This window comes from Budorcas taxicolor, chromosome 7 (assembly GCF_023091745.1).
Source record: "Budorcas taxicolor isolate Tak-1 chromosome 7, Takin1.1, whole genome shotgun sequence".
Lineage (NCBI taxonomy): Eukaryota > Metazoa > Chordata > Mammalia > Artiodactyla > Bovidae > Budorcas > Budorcas taxicolor.
Genome location: NC_068916.1, coordinates 30,309,522 through 30,331,607, shown reverse-complemented (window position 1 = coordinate 30,331,607; position 22,086 = coordinate 30,309,522). Strand labels below are relative to the sequence as shown.

The window sequence follows — 22,086 nt, the reverse complement described above, 5'->3', positions numbered from 1 at the left end:
ATAGACTCATGCTTACCAGGGGAAAGGTGGGAGGGAGAGAGATAAACTGGGAATTTGGGATAAGGTGGATTTATTTAAAATCCCAAATTTTAAATAACACACTATATTTAAAACAGATGATCAACACGGAACTACTATATAGCTCAGGGAATTCTACTCAATATTCTGTAATAACCTAAATGGGAAAATAATTTGCAAAAGAACAGATATGTGCATATGTATAACTGAATCACTTTGCTCTAACACCTGAAAGTTACACAAAATTTTAAATCAACTATATACTCCAACATCAAATAAAAATTTTCAATGTAACATCAAAACAAGTTACCATTTACATCAGCACCCAAAACACTTATATACTTAGAAATAAGTCTAACAAAACATGAAGAAGATCTATATAAAATAAACTATGAAGCTGTGATAAAATCAGAGAACTAAATAAATTAAGCCAAATTCTATGCTTATGAGTAGAAGAATTCAATACTGTCAAGTCCTTCCAACTTGATCTACAGAATCAGTGCAATCCCGATCAAAATTCCAACAAGTTATTTTGTGGACATAAAGACAAAATGATTCTAAAATTTATACAGAGAAGCAAAGGACCCAGAATAGGCACCTCAATATTGAAGAACAAAGTTGCTCGACTGATACTACTCAACCTACACACTGACTACAAAGCTACAGTAATTAAGACAGTGTGGTACTAGTGAAACACACAAAGATCAATGAAACAGAGAGCCCAGAAATAGACTGACATACACTGTAAACTGAGGTTTGATAAAGTAGCAAAGATAATACAATTAATAAGCAGACAGTCTTTCAACAAGCGGTGCTAAAACAACGGGACAGCCACATGTAAAAAAGTCAACATAAATTTATTTTAAGGTCTGTATGACCTTAAAATCTTCACCAAAGTTAACTCAAAATGGTTCACAGATCTAAGTGTATTGTACAAACTTTTATTAAACCCTAAAAGACCGAAGTACAAATCCTATTAAATCTAGGAAAAACCTGGATGACCACAGTTATAGAATGATTTTTTAGATACAACACTGTAGGTACAATCCGTGAAAGAACTGATGAGCAGGATTTCATTAAAATTTTAAAACTTCTGCTCTGCTAAAGACAATGTCAAACAAATAAGACAAGCCAGAGAATGGAAAAAATATTTGCAGAAGACATTTGATAAAGGCCTATTATCAAAAATATACAAAGAATAGTTAAAATGCAAAAATGAAAAATAAAAAAATGGGCAAACAACCTAAACAGACACCTCACTTAAGAAGATATACAGATGGCAAATAAGCACATGAAAAGATGTTATCATTTACCACTGCTGCTGCTGCTAAGTCACTTCAGTCATCTCTGACTCTGTGTGACCCCATAGACAGCAGACCACCAGGCTCCCTCGTCCCTGGGATTCTCCAGGCAAGAACACTGGAGTGGGTTGCCATTTCCTTCTCCAATGCAGGAAAGTAAAAAGTGAAAGTGAAGTTGCTCAGTTGTGTCATTTACCACTAGAGAATTGCAAATAAAACAATGAGATACTACTTCATACCTCTTAAAATAAACAAAATCCAAAACACAGATAACATGCTATCAAGGATGTGGAGCAACAGAAACTCATTCACTGCTAGTGGAAACGGAAAATGGTACACCAACTTTAGAAGACAAGTTTGTTGGTTCCTTACAAAATTAAACTTTCTTACCACACACTCTTACAGTTTGGCAGTTTCTTATATTAATAAAACTTGGCATGCTTTTACCAAATGATCTAATAATCATGATCTCTGGTATTGGCCAAAATGAACTGAAAACTCAGGTCCATGTAAAAGCCTGCACAAGGATGTCTGTAATAGCTCTATTCCTAAGAGCCCCAACTGGGAAGCAGCTAAGATATTCTTCAATAGCTTGAGTGGATAAATAAATACTGGTACATCCAAACAATGGCATATTATTCAGCTCTAAAAAGAAATGACCTATCAAGCCACAAAACGACCTGGAAGAAACCTAAATGCATATTACTGAGTGAAAGAAGCCAATCTGAAAAGCCATATGCTACATGATCCCAACAATACAACATTCTAGAGAAAGCAAAACTATGGAGACAGTAAAAAAGATCAGCAGTGGCCACAGGTGAGAGGGGGAGGAGAGATGAACAGACAGAACACAGAAGATCTTCAGGGCAGTGAAACGATTCTGTAGGATCCTCCAACCATCGATATGTGTCATTACACACTTGTCAAAACCTACAGGATGCACAATACCAAGGACAGAACCTAATATAAATTATGGGCACTGAGTGATAATGATGTGTCAGTGTGGGCTCATCAATTGTATTGTACCACTCTGGTGGGAGATGCTGATAGTGGTGAGGAGGGCTGTGGGGGGAGGGGGTAGTATTTGGGAACACTCAGTACTTCCCACTTGATTTTGCTGTGAACCTAAAAAAGCTCTAAAAAAACAAAAGTTTATTAAATAAAAAATAAAGAAAAAAATGAAGGTTTTCTTAAACTACAGCTGAGTTAATAGAGACTAATAAAGACATTTTTGGTTTCCCTGCACTCATCCAAGGAAGAAAATTTTCCTAAGAAGCAACTTTTATAAACAATACAAAATTCTGCTTTATTCTGGTGTATATCAAACAATGAAAACACAGTCTTTCCTTATTGCTAATTTTTGAAGACAACAGCAAAGAGAAACAAGTGTTCATGTGCAACAATGTAACCGCATTTGCCTGATGCTCTGGAGTAAAACCAGCTCACATCCTTGCATTTATCTCCCTATAATACGGCCACCCCTCCCTTCCTGAAATTCTAGTCCACAGGTATACTTCTCAGAGAATAACCTTAGAGATGATGCACAAACCTTTTCCATCACGAGGAGGGGCTCCCTTTGCTTTAAAACTGTCCGCTGGTGCCTTTGTGTCTGTTTCCAAAGCAATGCTTATCTGTATCTCAGACTTGAACTTGGCGTATTTATTACTCAGCAATTGGTACCATTTTGGTGCCTAGAGAGTAACAAAAAAAGTAAAACTCCTTAATAGTTAATAGGAAATAAACAGTAGTAGGAAATGTTCTATAAGGTTACAAATATATTTCCTGTAGTTTCTCAGAACTTCCTTCTCTTTTAAAGTATTTTTCCCCCACGTTTTCTTCAAAATAAATGAATCTTGCTTAGGAAACTAACAGTTTCCTGTTGAAAAAAAAAAACAAGCAAAAGTTTAGATTGCCTTGCTTGTTTTTATTCCTATGCTTCAACAGGTATGTGTATTTCTATCTTCACTCATATCATCTGTCTTACTTCATCCCTTATAACAACAAAGACTATCAGTTTTCTAATTTCTAACCGCTAATTTTTCACTTTTTCTGTTATACCTTTTCTGCCTGCCACATTTCTGCTTTGTTCTGTTTATTTCAAATCAGGAAAAGAAAAGCTTAGTGTTAATGAAAGCACAAACAAAATACTAAAGTAAGGTCTAGTGGTAGAGTTCTGGGTTATGAGCCATGTATTTGACTGAAATCAAAATATAAAAGCTTTCTCACAGAATGAGGAATCCTAAAATACCTGAATAGCCACCCCCTCCTCTCAAACCCAAGAGTAACCTCAGGAATTCTAATACCCCAATCAGCCTGCAAACTCTCATGGCCCAAGATCACATGTACCATTAGTGCAGGGGCACCATTTCAGTCCCTATAAACAGCATTCTTACTCTGAACACTGTAATAGAAAGGTAAAGGAACTGGTGATCAGAACCAGAAACTGCAGCTTTATATTCAAACTATGTTTATAAGTAAAATAGGATGAAATAAACCATATGTATTTTTAAAATCCATAACCAAGTTTTTTTTTAAGGCAAAAGCTCATAGTTTGTTGCTGTATTCATAACAGATATTTTCTAACTTTAAGCATTAGCCTAAAAAAAAGACTTTTATTTGCTCGCAGAATTTATGATATATTTTATTTTTCTGGTATTACCTCAAAAAACAAATCTGGTTTCTTCTGTTTGTGTTTATTTACGGAGAATCAATTTACCCTGAAATTAAAATATTCTACTATCCAACTTCAAATATTTCTGCTGGCAAACAAAAAACATTAAGCAAGACAATATTTAGTTTTCCCAAAACTAACATACTTTGAAACCTTCCTCTTTAACTCTGCTCACCAACATGAAGACTAACTGCCCTAAAGGACTAAGCAGGTAAAGGCCACGCCAAGAGCATTTAGAGACGAGAGTCTGGCTCGGACATCCTTCTCTTCAGAGGAGCTACCTTCTCTTTAACCAAAGAAACTACACAAGTATTCCGGGTCTAAGCCTAGAAGGAAAACCTTTCTCAGGACTTGGGGGGAAGAGAGGTGACCCAAGGATGGAGGAGAAACAAGTCCTTTTTATAAAGCATTTCAGTTTCTTTTGAATAGTTCCAAATTTGGGCCAGACTGCCTGGCTTATTTGCAATTACACACATACTCTTGGAGATATAGTATCTCCAAGTGGGTCCCAGACGACCACGATAAATTGACTATTGCAATAAATGGAGCCGTACAAGTTTTTGGGCCTCCCAGTGCGTACGGAAGTTCTGTTGACACTATACTGTAGTTTAAGAGTGCAGCAGCATTATGCCTAAAGAAAAAGTGCATACCTTATTTAAAAAATACTTTATTGCTAAAAAATGCTAACCATCAGCTAAGCCTTCAGTGAGTCATAATCTTCTTACAATAGTAACATCAAAGAGCACTGATCATAGATCACTGTAATGGTGAAAATGTTTAAATATTCCAGTTACCAAAATGTGAGCAAATGCTGCTGGAAAACGGCTCCAACAGATCTCCTTGACAACCAGTTGTCACAATTGGTTTTTTTTTTTAAAAAAAGCATATCTGTGAAGCATAATAAACTGAAGTGCCATAAAAATGAGGTATGCCTTTATCTTTCTACCAGGAACAGAAATGTCAGTAACAGATAAATTTTTCTTCACAGAATCCTCATTTAAGATCCAAATCCATCAAGGACATTAAAATGAGAGAGAATATTTTTTTACTTTATTTTCTGAAGAAAGTAGGACCAAAAAATGTCATTAAGAAAAACTGAAACTAAGAACTTCTAAAGTCAGTAACGTACAAAAAAAGTTGTAAGATACTTTAAAAGACCTAAGAAGCATTTTCAATAACAAAAGCATAAGCAAGACCCTGAGCTGTTTTACCATCTTGCCAAGGGGATACTATTTACATAACAAATGTGTTTCAAGAAGTTCCCTTACTCCTAACTAATACAAAAGGCATGCAAGGAGCAGGAAGCCGGGACACCAATTAGAGGGCTGCTATGAAAGCCGGCAAAATTCAGGTTTAAACTGAAAGAAGTAGCGAAAACCACTAGGCCATTCAGGTATGACCTAATTCAAATCCCTTACGATTATACAGTGGAGGCGATGAAGAGATTCAATGGATTTGATCTGACAGAGTGCCTGAAGAACTATGGACAGAGGTTCGTAACATTGTACAGGAGTTAGTGACCAAAATTATCCCAAAGAAAAAGAAATTTAAAAGGCAAAGTAGTTGTCTGAGGAGGCTTTACACATAGCTGAGGAAAGAAGAGAAGCAAAAAGCAAGAATGGGAAAGATATACCCAACTGAATGCAGAGTTCCCAGAGAATAGCAAGGAGAGATAGGAAGGGCTTCTTAAATGAACCATGCAAAGTAGAGGAAAACAACAGAATGGGAAAGACTAGGGATCTCTTCAAGAAAATCAGAGATACCAAGGGAATATTTCATGCAAGGATGGGCACGATAAGACAAAACAGTAAGGACCAAACAGAGGCAGAAGAGATTTAAAAGAAGTGACAAGAATACACAGAAGAACTATACAAAAAATTCTTAATGACCCAGATAACCACGATGGTGTGGTCATTCACCTAGAGCCTGACATGCTGGAGTCTGAAGTTAAGGGGGCCTTAGGAAGCAACACTACAAACAAGGCTAGTGGAGGTGATGGAATTCCAGCTGAGCTATTTCAAATCCTAAAAGACGATGTTATTAAAGTGCTGCACTCAATATGTCAGTAAATTTGGAAAACTCAGCAATGGCCACAGCACTGGGAAAGGTCAGTTTTCATTACAATCCCAAGGAAAGGCAGTGCCAAAGAATGTACAAATTAGGGTATAATTGCATTCATTTAGCATGCTAGTAAAGTTACGCTCAAAATCCTTCAAGCAAGGCTTCTGCAGTATGTGAACCAAGAACTTCCAGACGTACAAGGTGGGTTTAGAAAAGGCAGAGGAACCAGAGATTAAATTGCCAACATTTGTTGGAACATAGACAAAGCAAGGGAATTCAAGAAAAAAATCTACCTCTGCTTCATTAACCAGGCTAAAGTCTTTGACTGCATGGATCATAACAAACTGTGGAAAATTCTTAAAGAGATGGAAATACCAGACCACCTTCCCTATCTCCTGAGAAACCTGTATGCGGGTTCAGAAGCAAAAGTCAGAACCTTACAGGGAACAACTGACTGATTCAAAACTGGGAAAGGAGTACAATAAGGCTGTAAATTGTCACCCTGTTTATTTAACTTATATGCAGAGTACATTATGTGAAATGCCAGACTGGATGAATCACAAGCTGGAATCAAGACTGCCATGAGAAACATCAACAACCTCAGACATGCAGAAAATACCACTCTAATGGCAGAAAGAGAAGAACCAAAGAGCCTCTTGATGAGGGTGAAAGGGAAGAGTGAAAGAGTTGGCTTAACTCTCAACATTCAAAAAGCAAAAATCACGGTATCTGGTCCTATCACTTCATGGCAAATAGAAGGGGAAAAAAATGGAAGCAGTGACAGACTTCATTTTCTTGGGCTACAAAATCACTGAAGAAGATGACTGCAGCCATGAAATTAAAAGATGCTAGCTCCTTGGAAGGAAAGGAATGACAAACCTTGACAGTGTAAGAAAAAGCAGAGACATCATTTTGACAATAAAGGTCCATATAGCCAAAGCTATGATTTTTCCAACAGTCATGTATGGAAGAAGAGAGTTGGACCGTAAAGAAGGCTGAGTGCCAAAAAATTGATGCCTTTGAATTATGGTGCTTGAGAAGACTCTTGAGAGTCCGTTGGACTGCAAGGAGATCAAACCAGTCGATCCTAAAGGAAATCAACCCTGAATATTCACTGGAAGGACTGCGCTGAAACTGAAGCTCCAATACTGTGGCCGTGTGATGTGAAGACATGACTCACTGGAAAAGACCCTGATGCTGGGAACAATTGAAGGCAAAAAGAGAAGAGAGCAGCAGAGGATGAAACGGCCATATGGCACCACTGACGAAATGGTTAGACAGATCACCGGCTCAACGGACGTGAATCTGAGCAAACTCTGGGAGATAACGAAGGACAGGGAAGCCTGGTGTGCTGCAGTCCATGCGGTCACAAAGAGTTGGACATGACTTAGTGGCTCAACAACATGACAGCCTCGGTAAGTGGCTTGAGATGGCAGCATGAAATGCAGGATATTAGATGGATCAGGAGGGAAAACCAACTGCAAAGGGTTGGCTCTGGAGGCCAGGAAAGGGAAGTATCAAGGAAGACGTCTGGAAGGAGAGCAGTGACCATCACTGAAGCAAGGAACTCTAAAAGAGGAGCACTTTGAAGGTGAAGCGCAGGAGCTGAACATGTTAAACGTAAAGGTCACAGCAACTTGAACACAGATTTGAACTCAGAAGTTTCTTTGAGAGATAGGTCTAGGTCAAAGGAAGGATCAAAAGGTCAGGATCTTCTAAACCAAATTCACCTTAAGAACTAAGAGCTACCATACCATATACCATGGTACGAACACACGACCTATTAGGTCTAACAGTCCATGTCCTTTCCATCAGTCTCTTATCTACTGAAAATAACTGACAGAATCAGTAACAAAACATCAAAAGGTCAGTACCTGCTTTGTTTCTTGAGCAGTTCTTAAGTCTAGAACAACATAACCAATGGTTTCTCTGGCTGAAGTTAAAGGATCCAAGGCAAAACACTGCAGTTTGATAGGAGTACGCTGTAGCCTGTAACATAACAATTCATGTGATACATAAAATCACTTTTGCTTAATACTGAACTTCCTATTAGCTTTGAAAAAGCTACTTACTACTATTCAAGACAACTATTATTTCGTTGGATAACCTATATCTATTCTGTACTTTCTAAAAAACTCTTCAACAGGCATGAACTACTAATCATGTCTACTTATCTGTATACCAACTAATACACAAAACATGTCAAAAAAAAAAAAACACTTTAAGTCTCTCTCATCCAAGAGGCTAACATCTAGGTCAATGTTTCTCAAGCTTATGTGACACACAGAATGCTTTCAAAGTCAAAAATTACCATTAATCCTCAAGACTGATTTTAAATTGTTTTTCTTAGACTTACACACATAAAGCTTCGAATACACATATATATGCTTTTTTTAATAGATTTTTTTTTTATGTAGATGAAAGAAATCTTTATTGAATCTGTTACAATATTGCTTCTGTTTAATGTTTTAGGTTTATGGCCCTGAGGCATGGATCTTAGCTCCCAGACTAGGGATGGAACCTGCACCCCTGCACTGGAAGACAGTCTTAACTACTGTTAATGCCAGGGAAATCCCTCTTTATATGCTTATAACTCTTTCTGTTGCTAAAAAAAAAAAAATGAAATAAACTTAAGAATTAAATGTTACAACATTGTAAATTATTAAAATTAAGTTAAAAACAATTCAGTGTAATATATGATAAGATCATGTAAGCATGAGCTTGACTTGTGCAACATGGCTTGAGTCTGGAACCCCTACACATACAATAAGCTGGATGGATTTTGCCATCACTGCCATTATCTAATGGAATGACTATGAACCCTGCACTGGGCACAAAAATCATCATTTATATTTATCTGTGTTATTTTCTCAGTCTACTAAATACAGAGTGGTGCCACTTTATACTAACACAATCATATACACAAACACCAATGCAGGCACTAATATCTCAATATGAAGACACTGTCTGAGCAGATATTCCAGAAGTCACTAAGATGAAAATGCAAAATTCTAGTATCCTCTAGGAATTTAATACCATTTCAGAGAAATTCATGGATTAATCCAGGGGATCTTCCCAATCAAACCCAGGTTTCCTGCACTGCAGGCAGATTCTTTACCACCTGAGCTACCAGGGAAGCCTACCTAGATATATGAGTGTGTGTGTATACACACACACACACACACACACACACACACACAGTAGCTCCGCTGGTAAAGAACCCACCTGCAATGCAGGAGACCCCAGTTCAATTCCTGGGTCAGGACGTTCCCTTGGAGAAGGGATAGGCTACCCACTCCAGTATTCTTAGGCTTCCCTGGTGGCTCAGATGGTAAAGAATTCACCTGCAATGCAGGAAACCCCAGTTTGATCCCTGAGTTGGGAAGATCCCCTAGAGGACATGGCAACCCACTCCAGTATTCTTGCCTGGAGAATCCCCATGGCAGAGGAGCCTGGTGGGCTACAGTCCATAGCATCACAAAGAGTTGGACACGACTGGCCAACAAAGCACAGCACAGTACCTGTGAGCATGTGCACATGTGCGTGCACACACACACATCACAAATTGAAACAAGAGCTGAACACACTGAAGATAACAGTCACCTGTGCTGATGAAGTGCTTTCCTGTCAATTTCCCAGGCTAACTCAGTAGCAAATTCCGGCTGGTCTGTATGGTCCACAGGATCAGTAGCTAACTGCTCTCCATCAAACTTTGCTTCTACTATAAGCATATGTTTTGGACGTTTGGGGAAATGGCGACCTAGAAAAAAAGACTGTACAGGTTAACTGGAAGTGTACAAAAATCAAATATGGTCCCTTGGCACATAAGTTTTAAAAACTGACATGTTAACATGGTTAATTTATCATGTATTCCATAAACTAACTCACTAGCACATATTCACATATATACTCAAATTCATGATTCATAAAAACATTAGTCAAATTAATAAATTAGTGCTTCTCTAACACTACTGTGCAATCACACACAGTCCTGTTAAAATGTAGATTCTGGTTCAACTGGTCTGGGATGGGCCCAGGATTCTGCATTTCTAATAAAATCCCAGGAGACGTCAACAGTGTTGTTCTTGGTTCACACTTTGAGCAGCAATGATCTCAAGAACATTCAGAATTAAAGTGTTAAAAATGTAATTATACCAATTTTAGATATTACTAAAATCACTGTGGACAGGGACTGCAGCCACAAAATTAAAAGATGCTTGTTCCCTGGAATAAACCGATGACAAACCTAGACAGCATATTAAAAAGCAGAAACGTCACTTTGCCAACAAAGGTTCATATAGTCAAAGATATGGTTTTTCCAGTAGTCAAGTATGGATGTGAGAGTTAGACCATAAAGAAATCTGGGCACTGAAGAACTGATGCTTTCAAACTGTGGTGCTGGAGAAGACTCTTGAGAGTCCCTTGGACAGCAATGAGATCAAAGCAGTCAATCCTAGAGGAAATCAATCCTAAATATTCATTACAAGGATTGATGCTGAAGCTGAAGCTCCAATACCTTCACCATCTGAAATGAAGAGGTGACTCTCTGATGCTGGGAAAGACTGAGGGCAGGAAAAGTAGGGGGCAACAGAGGACAAGATGGTTGGATGGCATCACTGACTCAATGGTAATAAGTCTCAACAAATTCTGGGAGATAGTGAAGGACACGGAAGCTTGTCATGCTGCAATTCATGGGGTCACAAACAGTCAGACAAGACAGAGCAATTGAACAACAACAAATACCAGTATTTATTACAGAAGAGGTTATCTAGAGAGTTAAGAAATAATCAAATTAGCAAAAACAAATTTACCTGAATCTTAATTTTCCTTTTAAGACAGTAACAGGATCAATGTGATCACATGGACCACAGCCTTGTCTAACTCAATGAAACCGTGAGCACCATGCTGTGTAGGGCCACCCAAGACAAACAGGTCATGGTGGAGAGTTCTGACAAAGCATGGTCCACCAGAGAAGGGAATGGCAAACCACTTCAGTATTCTTGCCTTGAGAACCCCATGAACAGTATGAAAAGGCAAAAAGATAGGACGCTGAAAGATGAACTACCCAGCTCAGCAGGTGCCCAATATGCTACAGGAGATCAATGGAGAAATAACTCCAGAAAGAATGAAGAGATAGAGCCAAAGCAAAAACAACACCCAGCTGTGGATGCAACTGGTGATGGAAGTAAAGTCTGATGCTGTAAAGAGCAATATTGCATAGGAACCGGGAATGTTAGGTCCATGAATCAAGGCAAATTGGAGGTGGTCAAACAGGAGATGGCAAGAGTGAACATCCACATTTTAGGAATCAGAGAATTAAAATGGACTGGAATGGGTGAATTTAACTCAGATGACAATTACACCTACTATTGTGGGCAAGAATCCTTTAGAAGAAATGGAGTAACCATTACTGTCAACAAGAGTCCAAAATGCAGTACCTGGATGCAATCTCGAAAATGACAGAATGATCTCTGTTCATTTCCAAAGCAAACCATTCAATATCACAGTAATCCAAGTCTATGCCCCGACCAGTAATGCTAAAGAAGCTGAAGTTGAACAGTTCTATGAAGACCTACAAGACCTTCTAGAATTAACACCAAAAAAACATGTCTTTTTCATTATAGGGGACTGGAATGCAAAAGTAGGAAGTCAAGAAATATCTGGAGTAACAGGCACATTTGGCCTTGGAGTATAGAATGAAGCTGGGCAAAGGATAACCGAGTTTTGCCAAGAGAACACGCTGGTCATAGCAAACACCCTCTTCCAACAACACAAGAGAAGACTCTATACGTGGACATCACCAGATGGTCAACACCAAAATCAGATTGATTATATTTTCTGCAGCCAAAAATGGAGAAGTTCCATACAGTCAGCAAGAACAAGACTGTGGCCCAGACCATGAACTCCTTATTGCCAAATTCAGACTGAAATTGAAGAAAGTAGGGAAAACCACTAGACCATTCAGGTATGACCTAAATCAAATCCCTTATGATTATACAGTGAAAGGGAGAAATAGATTCAAGGTTTTAGATCTGATAGAGTGCCTGAAGAATGATGGATGGAGGTTCATGACATTATACAAGAGTCAGGGATCAAGACCATCCCCAAGGAAAAGAAATGCAAAAAGGCAAAATGTTGTCTGAGGAAGCCTTACAAACAGCTGTGAACAGAAGAGAAGCAAGAGGTAAAGGAGAAAAGGAAAGATATACCCATATGAATGCAGAGTTCCAAAGAATAGCAAGGAGAAACAAGCAAGCTTTCCTCAGCGATCAGTGCAAAGAAATAGAGGAAAACAATAGAATGGGAAAGTCTAGAGATCTCTTCAAGAAAATCACAGATGGTATGGACCTAACAGAAGCAGAAAATATTAAGAAGAGGTGGCAAGAATACACAGAACTGTACAAAAAAGATCTTCAAGACCCAGATAATCACGATGGTGTGGTCACTCACCTAGAGCCAGACGTCCTGGAATGCGAAGTCAAGTGGGCCTTGGGAAGCATCACTACCAACAAAGCTAGTGGAGGTGATGGCATTCCAGTTCAGCTATTTCAAATCCTAAAAGATGAAGTTGTAAAAGTACTGCACTCAATATGCCAGCAAATTTGAAAAACTCAGCAGTGGCTACAGGACTGGAAAAGGTCACCTTTCATTCCAATCCCAAAGAAAGGCAATCCTAAAGAATGCTCAAACTACCGCACAATTGCACTCATCTCACATGCTAGTAAAGTAATACTCAAAATTCTCAAGCCAGGCTTCAACAGTATGTGAACCATGAACTTCTAGATGTTCAAGCTGGTTTTAGAAAAGGCAGAAGAACCAGAGATCAAATTGCCAACATCCGATGGATCATCGAAAAAGCAAGAGAGTTTCAGAAACACATCTACTTTGGCTTTATTGACTATGCCAAAGCCTTTGATTGTGTGGACCACAAAAAAAAAGTAGAAAATTCTGAAAAAGATGGGAATACCAGACCACCTAACCTGCCTCCTGAGAAATCTGTATGCAGGTCACGAAGCAATAGTTAGAACGAGACATGGAACAATCGACTGGTTCCAAATACGAAAAGGAGTACCTCAAGGCTGTATATTGTCACAATGCTTATTTAACTTATAAGCAGAGTACATCAAGAAAAATGCTGGGCTGGATGAAGTACAAGGTGGAATCAAGATTGCCAGGAGAAATATCAATAACCTCAGATATGCAGATGACACCACCCTTATGGCAGAAAGTGAAGAGGAGCTAAAAAGCCTCTTGATGAAAGTGAAAGAGGAAAGTGAAAAAGTTGGCTTAAAACTCAACATTCAGAAAACGAAGATCATGGCATCCGGTCCCATCACTTGATGGCAAACAGATGGGGAAACAGTGGAAACAATGACAGGTTTTATTTTGGGGGGCTCCAAAATCACTGCAGATGGTGATTGCAGCCATGAAATTAAAAGACGCTTACTCCTTGGAAGGAAAGTTATGACCAACCTAGACAGCATATTCAAAAGCAGAGACATTATCTTGCCAACAAAGTTCCGTCTAGTCAAAGCTGTGGTTTTTCTAGTAGTCATGTATGGATATGAGAGTTGGACTATAAAGAAAGCTAAGCGCCGAAGAATTGATGCTTTTGAACTGTGGTGTTGGAGAAGACTCTTTGAGAGTCTCTTGGGCTGCAAGGAGATCCAACCAGTCCATCCTACAGGAAATCAGTCCTGAATATTCATTGGAAGGACTGATGTTGAAGCTAAAACTCCAATATTTTGGCCATGTGATGTGAAGAACGGACTCATTTGAAAAGACCCTGATGCTAGGAAAGATTGAAGGGGGAAGGAGAAGGGGACGACAGAGGATGAGATAGGTTGGATGGCATCCGTCCATGACTCAATGGACATAAGTTTGAGTCAACTGTGGGAGTTGGCAATGGTCAGGGAGAGCCGGCGTGCTGCAGTCCATGGGGTCTCAAAGAGTCAGACACGACTGAGCAACTGAACTGAACTAACACAGTAAAGGATACTTTACAAATTAGCCAGAGGAAAATAAACACATTCATTCATTCATGTTATTTTCAATGACAACGCTATACACTATCAAGAAATATTAAAATATTCTCTCTATGCATTACTGTTCATTTGTACTGCCTGACTTCATTCCTTCAGGTTGCTGAAGACATATTCAGAGTTAGGTTAATACCAGAAAATGGGATGCAAAAGGAAGAAAACAGAGTATGTGTTCTTGAAGAGTTGAGGGTCTAGTGGAAACAGACTTAACACAGTGGAAAAAAAAAAAAAAACACTAAAAAAGAAATAAGCACTAAGCATCTTAAAGCCAATATGTCTGCAGGTCTGTTGAGGGAGTTTCCATGAGGGGAGTTTAACCACTGTTAAATAAGCACATCCCTCCTGCTACTTACTCTGGTTCAAGCTGCTTAAAAGGAATTAAGCTGGTCATAAAGACCTTGATTGCAAACCTGTCAGTGTCAGCCTAAAGTGCTCATCTGAAACTCCCTATGAAGAGTCTTGCCACACTGGGCATGGCTCTCCCAGTTAGAACTCAGGGGCCTCTCACAGGACATCACTGTGGGCTGCTCTAATCGATCACTGTTTCACAAATGAATTTCATGAATTTCCCTATAATTTCAGACTATCCTAACTACAACTTCCAATTAGCTTGAAAACAGAGGATAAGTAAGGGAACAACAGGTGCCTGCCTCGTCCCAAAGACAAAGAAGACCTTGAAAACAGAAACCCTTGCCATTCTCATCCATGGAATCTAGTACTTAAGCCAAGGTTTGCTCATGGTAGAGGCCCAGTGATCTTCTTTTGAATAAAAAGCACTTCTAGAAGCATGGCCAAGAAATTACAAGCAGTTCAAATAGCTGAAGGACCGGGAACATGTGAATACACACAGCAGGAGAGAGAAGGCTGAAAAGGGAGGTCACAAGTCTACCCTAAAGGGCCATGTATGCCACTCTAAGCAGGACCTTACCCCTCAGCACATCAAAAGACTTTAAGAAAATTAGAGAGGCATTTCAGAAGTTACCCCTGACAGTAAGGTGGACAGTGTTTCCTGAAAACATTTATGAAACAGATTACTAAGAAGATCACTACAGAAGATTCGGGGGATAATGACAGCCCCACAGCAAGGCACCCACAATGGAAACTTGTCCATTTAAAAGTTTACATTTTTGAAAAAGTTATATAAAGCACCTACTATTATTTTTAAAATAAAATCAACACTTGGTGACCATTTGGATGCTGGGGATGGAGAGGGAACCCAAGAAGACAATGCCTCCCAGGGTCTTGGCTTGAAGCAACAGCGTGGTTACAATGAATGGAAATACAAACACAAAAGGAGGAACAGCTTGGCGGTCTGCGTATGTTTATAGCAACGCCTAACTGACCTTCCCAATTCCAGGTTCTCTGGAAACCACCATACTCAATCCCCACAGTGGTCTGAGTTGTCTAATCGCCTGGAATGACTCTTCTATCCTCGATTACCTACCAACCAAGGCACTTCAGCCATCAACCTCATCCACCTCCCAAACCTGTGTTTACAGACTGTATCATTTATTTTTACTTTATTTACATTACATCCCAACATATTATGTCCCACACATTAATGTGACCTCCCTAAGGAGACAGAACCCTACAACCTTGAAGGGAAAGAGAGTACCTTACATTTCTGTTACCTCACAGCATGGGCCACAGTCCAAAAGCTTTTTGTTCACCAAATTACAAGGGGATTTTAGTCCTATGTCTTTAAACAGTCAGTAACCTAACAGTTAAATCTTCCCCGACACTACGGATTCCGGCCCATCTTCTCCAAATGTTTTCTTTCCTCTCAGCTCCCAAAGAGTGCCAGGCCTCCATGAGATATCTCCCCTGAAGGCCAGGGGTCCCCAACCATTCCTCTCACCATTCAAGACGACTCCTTCTTGTCATATTATTCAAAACCTAACTTCAATATACCCATCAACTCCTATATCCTCCACTTTCCTGTTCTCCAACCACACTGAATTCAAGCAAAGAACATGTCTGACTTTACCATCCCTTAAACACCACTGGCTCTTCTCTTTGCCTGGAATGCCCTTCCTTCCTTTTTTCTCCCCGACAAACTTTTAATCATTCTTTAGGACCAAAAAAAGAAAAAAAAAAGTCATCTCCTTTGGGAAAACGTTCCCAACGTCCCCAGACAGAGGCGGTCATTCCTTCTTCCACACCTTGATACGCTTTATTGTTCTCCAGGCTACACCGGTAGCTTTTGGAACCAGGTCTGTTGTGTTTTTATTCCCAGCACAGTGCCTGACACTCAGGGACAAACAAACCCAACTTCCGGGCATGTGCAATAGACCCCCTTGACAACTCTAGTCCTCTAAGCACCCAGTAGAGACGCCCCGCACAAAGACATCTGAAAATGCAAGAACACATAAACACTTCTGAAAAATGCAAGAAATGTGTATTTGAGTCAAAGCAAAGTTCTCAACACTGATACCAGGAGGTCGCTGAACAGAACGTGCTTTCCAGGTACTCTTTCAGCTCATATGATAAGCAGCATCGATATGCTGCTTCGGATAGAAACTTTCTCCAACATTCTCTGGGTCTACCGCTAGTCACGCTAAGTATCACCTACCCTTAACAGCTCTCATACTCCCACTCCCTTGGGGGACTTTTAAATCAACTGCCCAACAGACCCTACGGCATACAACTTCAAACAAGTCTCTGGAGACCGCACCAGCGACGATGACAGGGTTCTTCAGGTTAACAAAGCCTCGGTCCCACACTACTCCGTTAACATTTAGGAAGCAGCAGCTGCAAACGCCAAGTCCCCGGTCGCTCACCTTCCAGGATGGAGACGACGATGAGCAGTTGGTCGGACTTGGAGACCATGGTCGCGGTCGGCGGCCGGTAGGCGGGGGTCTGCTGGGAGGAAGAGGGGCCCGGGTGAGCGGCGGGCAGCCCGCTACCCCTGCCCAAATTCCCGGTGAGGCTCCCGCCGCCCGCCCACAGCCCCGGACACCCGAATCCCGCTCGGCGGTCAGCCTGCAGCGCTCCCGGCTCCCCGGCCCGAGGCTGCCGGTCCACCCGCAACCCGGTCCCGACTCAGGGCAAAAGCCATCGGCCTCCCGGCGCGGCCTGTCTGCAGGGAGACACGAGCCCGCCGCCAGAGGACCTTTTGCCGCCGGCGTAAAAGCTTTTCACACACCCGGGCTGCTACCGCCACAGCCGCCGCAGTTCCCCGCTTCCGCCTAGCAACCAGGCCCGCAGGCCCAGAGCCCCGGGAATGCTGGAGGACAAAGGGTGATAGAGATCAGGGCAGTCGAGGATAGAACGTCCCTCAGCCCGCCTCACCTCCTACCCTTTTACGCTACGTTCCAGAGCCCTGAAAAAAAGACTAGCCGTTACCTCACAGCGCCCCCTGCTAGCAGGGCCGGGGAAAGCGGGCGACTTGGTGGAGATCAACTGCGCAGGCGCTCTACTGCAGTAAACCCTTCCCAAACTTCCCCAGTACGGAAAGTGAATGTAATGTAGTCTCTGCTTTTCGTCGTAAACAAAACCTGGGAAATACATCAATATAGATTTTGAAAACCAAAAAAGCTAGCTCTGTTTAGGCCACCAATGTCAATACTACTTAAAAGTTAAATCCTGGAAAAATAATGATTTAAGTCTGAACTCTAAAATCAACTAAAATTGTCCTGGCAGCAGCTCAGGTTTCATGCTTTGTAAACTAAAGTAGCGTCATTACGGTAACTGCTCTAACTGCTGGCAGTGACGTAAGCTAGCTGAGAATTTCCTGTACAGTAAAAACTACCCTAAAACAAAAACATTGTCACGTGGGCAGGAAAATTAAAGGTATAGGTTCTTCTACCCCCTAACGACAAAGTAATTAGCGAAATCAAGACCAGAAATTAAAAAGCATCTAAAAGCTTCATTTTAGATGACATTTCCCCCTTTCCATGCCTTCTCCCCCACACACTTCAGGCTTTATTTTAGGAAAGATTAGAAGTCTTGTCGGACACGACTGAAGTGACTTAGCAGCAGCAGCAGCAGAAGTCTTTTGGAAAGCACCAAGTTTGAAACTGGTTCTTGGGCGGGATCGGTGGGAGGAGGAGGAAGAGAGAACAATTTCTTCTCCTTCACTCCACCCCACCACCCCATCTCCGCTTTGTGCCCCAAAGAAAAGGAGGATGTGGAGACCGGACTAGACTACTTATAAAACATTTTCAGGCCCCTTTAGAGGCCTCCCTGAAATAAGGCATTATGCAAAATAAAACCAAAGTAATGATCCACTTTGGGTTCAATACATTCTTCTGCAGAAAATGTCAGACTCAAAAGTGGATCGAATAATATAAGAACCCCCAGGTACCCAGAACACAGTTTGGGAAATTATCAGCTGAAGACCAGTCATCTTCATCCGTTGCAGAGGAACAGGTATTTGAAGGAAATGCCTGATAACTCAGTTGGTAAAGAATCCACCTGCAATGCAGAAGACCCCAGTTCTATTCCTGGGTCGGGAAGATCCCCTGGAGAAGGAATAGGCTACCCACTTTAGTGTTCTTGGGCTTACCCTGTGGCTCAGCTGGTAAAGAATCTACCTGCAATGTGAGAGACGGGGGTTTGATCCCTGGGTTAGGAAGATCCCCTGGAGAAGGGAAAGGCTAGACACTGCAGTATTCTGGCCTGGAGAATTTCATGAACTGTATAGTCCACCAGGGTGCAGAGTCAGAGGGGACTTTCACTTTCCTAATGTCGTATCAGTTCATCTTTTTCAATAAGTACCTCTAAAAGATAAAGGTTTTTTTTAATATCTTAAATATTAGATTTCATTAGAAGGACTGATGCTGAAGCTCCAATACTTTGGCCACCTGATGCGAAGAGAGGACTCATTGGAAAAAGACCCTGATGATGGGAAAGATCGAGGGCAGGAGGAGAAGGGGACTACAGATGACAAGATGGTTGAATGCCATCAATGACTCAATGGACATGAGTTTGAGCAAGCTCTGGGAGATGGTGAAGGACACAGAAGCCTGGTATACTGCAGTCCATGGGGTCGCAAAGAGTCAGACATGACTGAGCAACTCAGCAACAAAATGTTAGATACTTAACCACAATTGTACTGTTACACCTTAAATTTAACAATAATTCACTAACACAATTAAATATACACTGTTCAAATTCCCTGGTTGTCTAATAATTTTTTTCAGCTGGTCTGTTCAAATTAGGACCCAAAACACAATGTATTTGGTTCATTTGTCTGTTAAAATTAGGACCCAAAATACAATGTATTTGGTTCATCTGTCTCTTGCCTTTTTTAATCTATAGGTACTCACTTCCACTTTATTTTTCCTTGAAACTCTTTGTTGAAGAAACTGGTCACATAATTTTACAGATTTTACCACAGTCTAAATTTTTTGATACAATACCAGTGTTGTTATTTAACATATCCTCTGTTGGGCAGTCTAACAAGTAAGTCCACATTGAAAATACTCAAAGAATACTAGCAAAACAGATCACAACAACAAGCAAAATACAAGGTTATCAGAGTGTAAAACACTATTTAGCCTTACACTTTCGGAAAAGGGACGTCAAAGCACTGAAACTAAGGATCTCCAATGGAAAGAATACCCAGGAGATAAGAGTTTGGGTGCCTGCCTCTGCTATTTGCATGCTGGTGACCTTGAACAAGGCATTTTACTGCTGTTAGCCTCTGTTTCCGCTCTGTAATGGTAACACAAATGATTCCTTAGTTCAAGACTTAAATGTAGTACACGCCATTTAGTTATCACCTTTTTATATGAACAATCTCAGACCTTACCTAATAGCTATGAAAGAATCAGGAACTGCCATCAACATACCTCATTGTTTTGCTTTAGTATATCTACCAGGGCTGAAAATCTGGTCTGTAAACCACCACTGAATGCCAAAGAATAATCTCAGGTCAGAAAAAAAAATCTGAAAAATCATTAAAATTAACTAAGAAACTTTTTCACATAGTAAAATTTTCACATAGTTATCTTTCTCTAAATTTTTACCCCACATGACACTATTACTTCTAAAATCACCTCATCATAGCTACTGAAAAGTCATCAACTTAGTTGGCATGGTTTGTTTTTTTGTTTTTTATAACTATAAAACTAATGACATAAAATTTCCCATTTGTCCCACCTAGAAATGGAATTATAATTCTATCAGCATCTAGAGCCTCCTCCTTATCTGTTATTCTACAATCTAATTTCCTCTCATATGAGATATTTAGCAGTAATAACTTCAGTTCTTGCATAAATCATATTTCAACTTAAATTCATGAGAAAAAAATTTGTTAAAGTTTATAAAGTGTCAATTACTGTTTCAAAATACATCAGTTCAGTTCAGTTGCTCAGTTGTGTCTGACTGTTTGCGACCCCATGAATCGCAGCACGCCAGGCCTCCCTGTCCATCACCAACTCCCGGAGTTCACTCAGACTCACGTTCGTCGAGTCAGTGATGCCATCCAGCCATCTCATCCTCTGTCGTCCCCTTCTCCTCCTGGCCCCAATCCCTCCCAGCATCAGTCTTTTCCAAAATACATCAGTAAATGCTAATAAAATGTAAAATTTGTGTCCATTACATAATGTGAGATTCATTACACTCTAAACATGCAAATTCAAACTAACCAGTGTGATTAAATGCTTGATTCTGAAATCATGTTTGTCAACCTGAAAGTTTATGTTAGGTAGCTTTCTATTTCTAGGGATTTCCCAGAACCAAACAGAGCATTTTGACTCATTTCAAGCCTTTCAATTTCTGTAGCTATTTTACATTTTGGCAAACCACTTTCCTGGTAGTGTAAATCTATATATTTTCTTATCTTTTCAACACTTGTGGCCACCACAGGAGGCATCATGAGCTGTGTCCCCCTCGTCAGCCCCCTGCCTCTTCTGGTCCCCTCCCCACATACACATGCCCACTTAGTAAAATTTAAAGCAAGCTCCAAGAACTTAACATATCTATTGGTAACTGCTATTAGTAAAAGCATGGTGCCACTCTGATCTTGAAGTGGTGCTTAGAAATAAATAGCCTCCTTCTAGAAGAGGAAACGGCAGTAGACTTAGTAACTAGTACTCAGTGTCAAGATGACCTCCAATCTGACCTCATTAAACTTGGCAACTAATTTTCGTGCCTTTAATCCCTTAAAGAAAGACCACTAATGTCTACAGGAGGGGAGGCAATATAGCCCCACAGTAAAGAGACATACGAGGCTTCATTCCAAGTTTCTCAACCTAGCAGCTTTGTGGCTTAGCCAAATCACTTTGCCTGGAAACTCAGTTCTCCCATCAGTAAACCAGGGTTAAGTAGTCCTCAGCTCACATGATTTTTGTGAGGATTAAATGGTATTGCCTCTTTTAAGGGCCTAGGATGTGATGCAATCTCTGAATATAATAGCCATTTTTATTATGAATGTGGAAAGTGAAAGTGAAGTCGCTCAGTCGTGTCCGACTCTTTGTGACCCCCTGGACTGTAGCCCGCCAGGCTCCTCCGTCCATGGGATTCTGAGGGATAATTTATTCTGCTATTATTTTTTAGTTTGTTCCTCTTCTGGTTTTTTAAAGATAACCAGATCTTCTATACTTATGCCTATATTTATGTTCTACCCATTCTGCTTGGCTTTTGTGAAAAATCACAGCAGAACTTTCCAAAGTCAGATACTCCTAAGGTCAGGCAGGTGCTGTTAACTAGTGCAATGGGCTGGGCTTGGCCTGATCAGAAGAAAGGAGAGCACTTCTCTTCCCCTGCTGGTTTTTGTCATGCAATAAAAGCCAGATTTTCCAAATTTCAATAAGCAGCTAACATTTATATGAACTCAGTGGTAAAGAATCTGCCTGCCAATGCAAGAGATGTGAGTTCAATCCCTGGGTTGGGAAGATTCACTGGAGGAGGAAATGGAACCCACTCCAGTATTCTTGCCTGGGAAATTCCATGGACAGAAGAGCCTGGTGGGATACAGTCCATGGGGTCTTTAGAGAGTCGGACACGACTGAGCACATGCAACACCCACCCCCCCACTCCCACACTT

The 22,086-nt window shown here is 40.5% G+C and overlaps 1 protein-coding gene across 1 annotated transcript in view; it reads right to left on the bottom strand.

The window, feature by feature from the left end:
• Positions 1 to 16,926, bottom strand: part of CEP120 (centrosomal protein 120) — an 84,272-nt gene extending 67,346 nt beyond the window's left edge. The window contains exons 1-4 of the mRNA XM_052643098.1: positions 16,874 to 16,926; positions 9,655 to 9,811; positions 7,926 to 8,040; positions 2,869 to 3,010 (exon numbers count right to left, since the gene is read on the bottom strand). Coding sequence (XP_052499058.1) covers positions 2,869 to 3,010; positions 7,926 to 8,040; positions 9,655 to 9,811; positions 16,874 to 16,922 — 463 coding nt within the window. The 5' untranslated portion in view covers positions 16,923 to 16,926. The remainder of the gene's footprint in view (positions 1 to 2,868; positions 3,011 to 7,925; positions 8,041 to 9,654; positions 9,812 to 16,873) is intronic.
• Between the last annotated feature and the right edge of the window lie 5,160 nt (positions 16,927 to 22,086).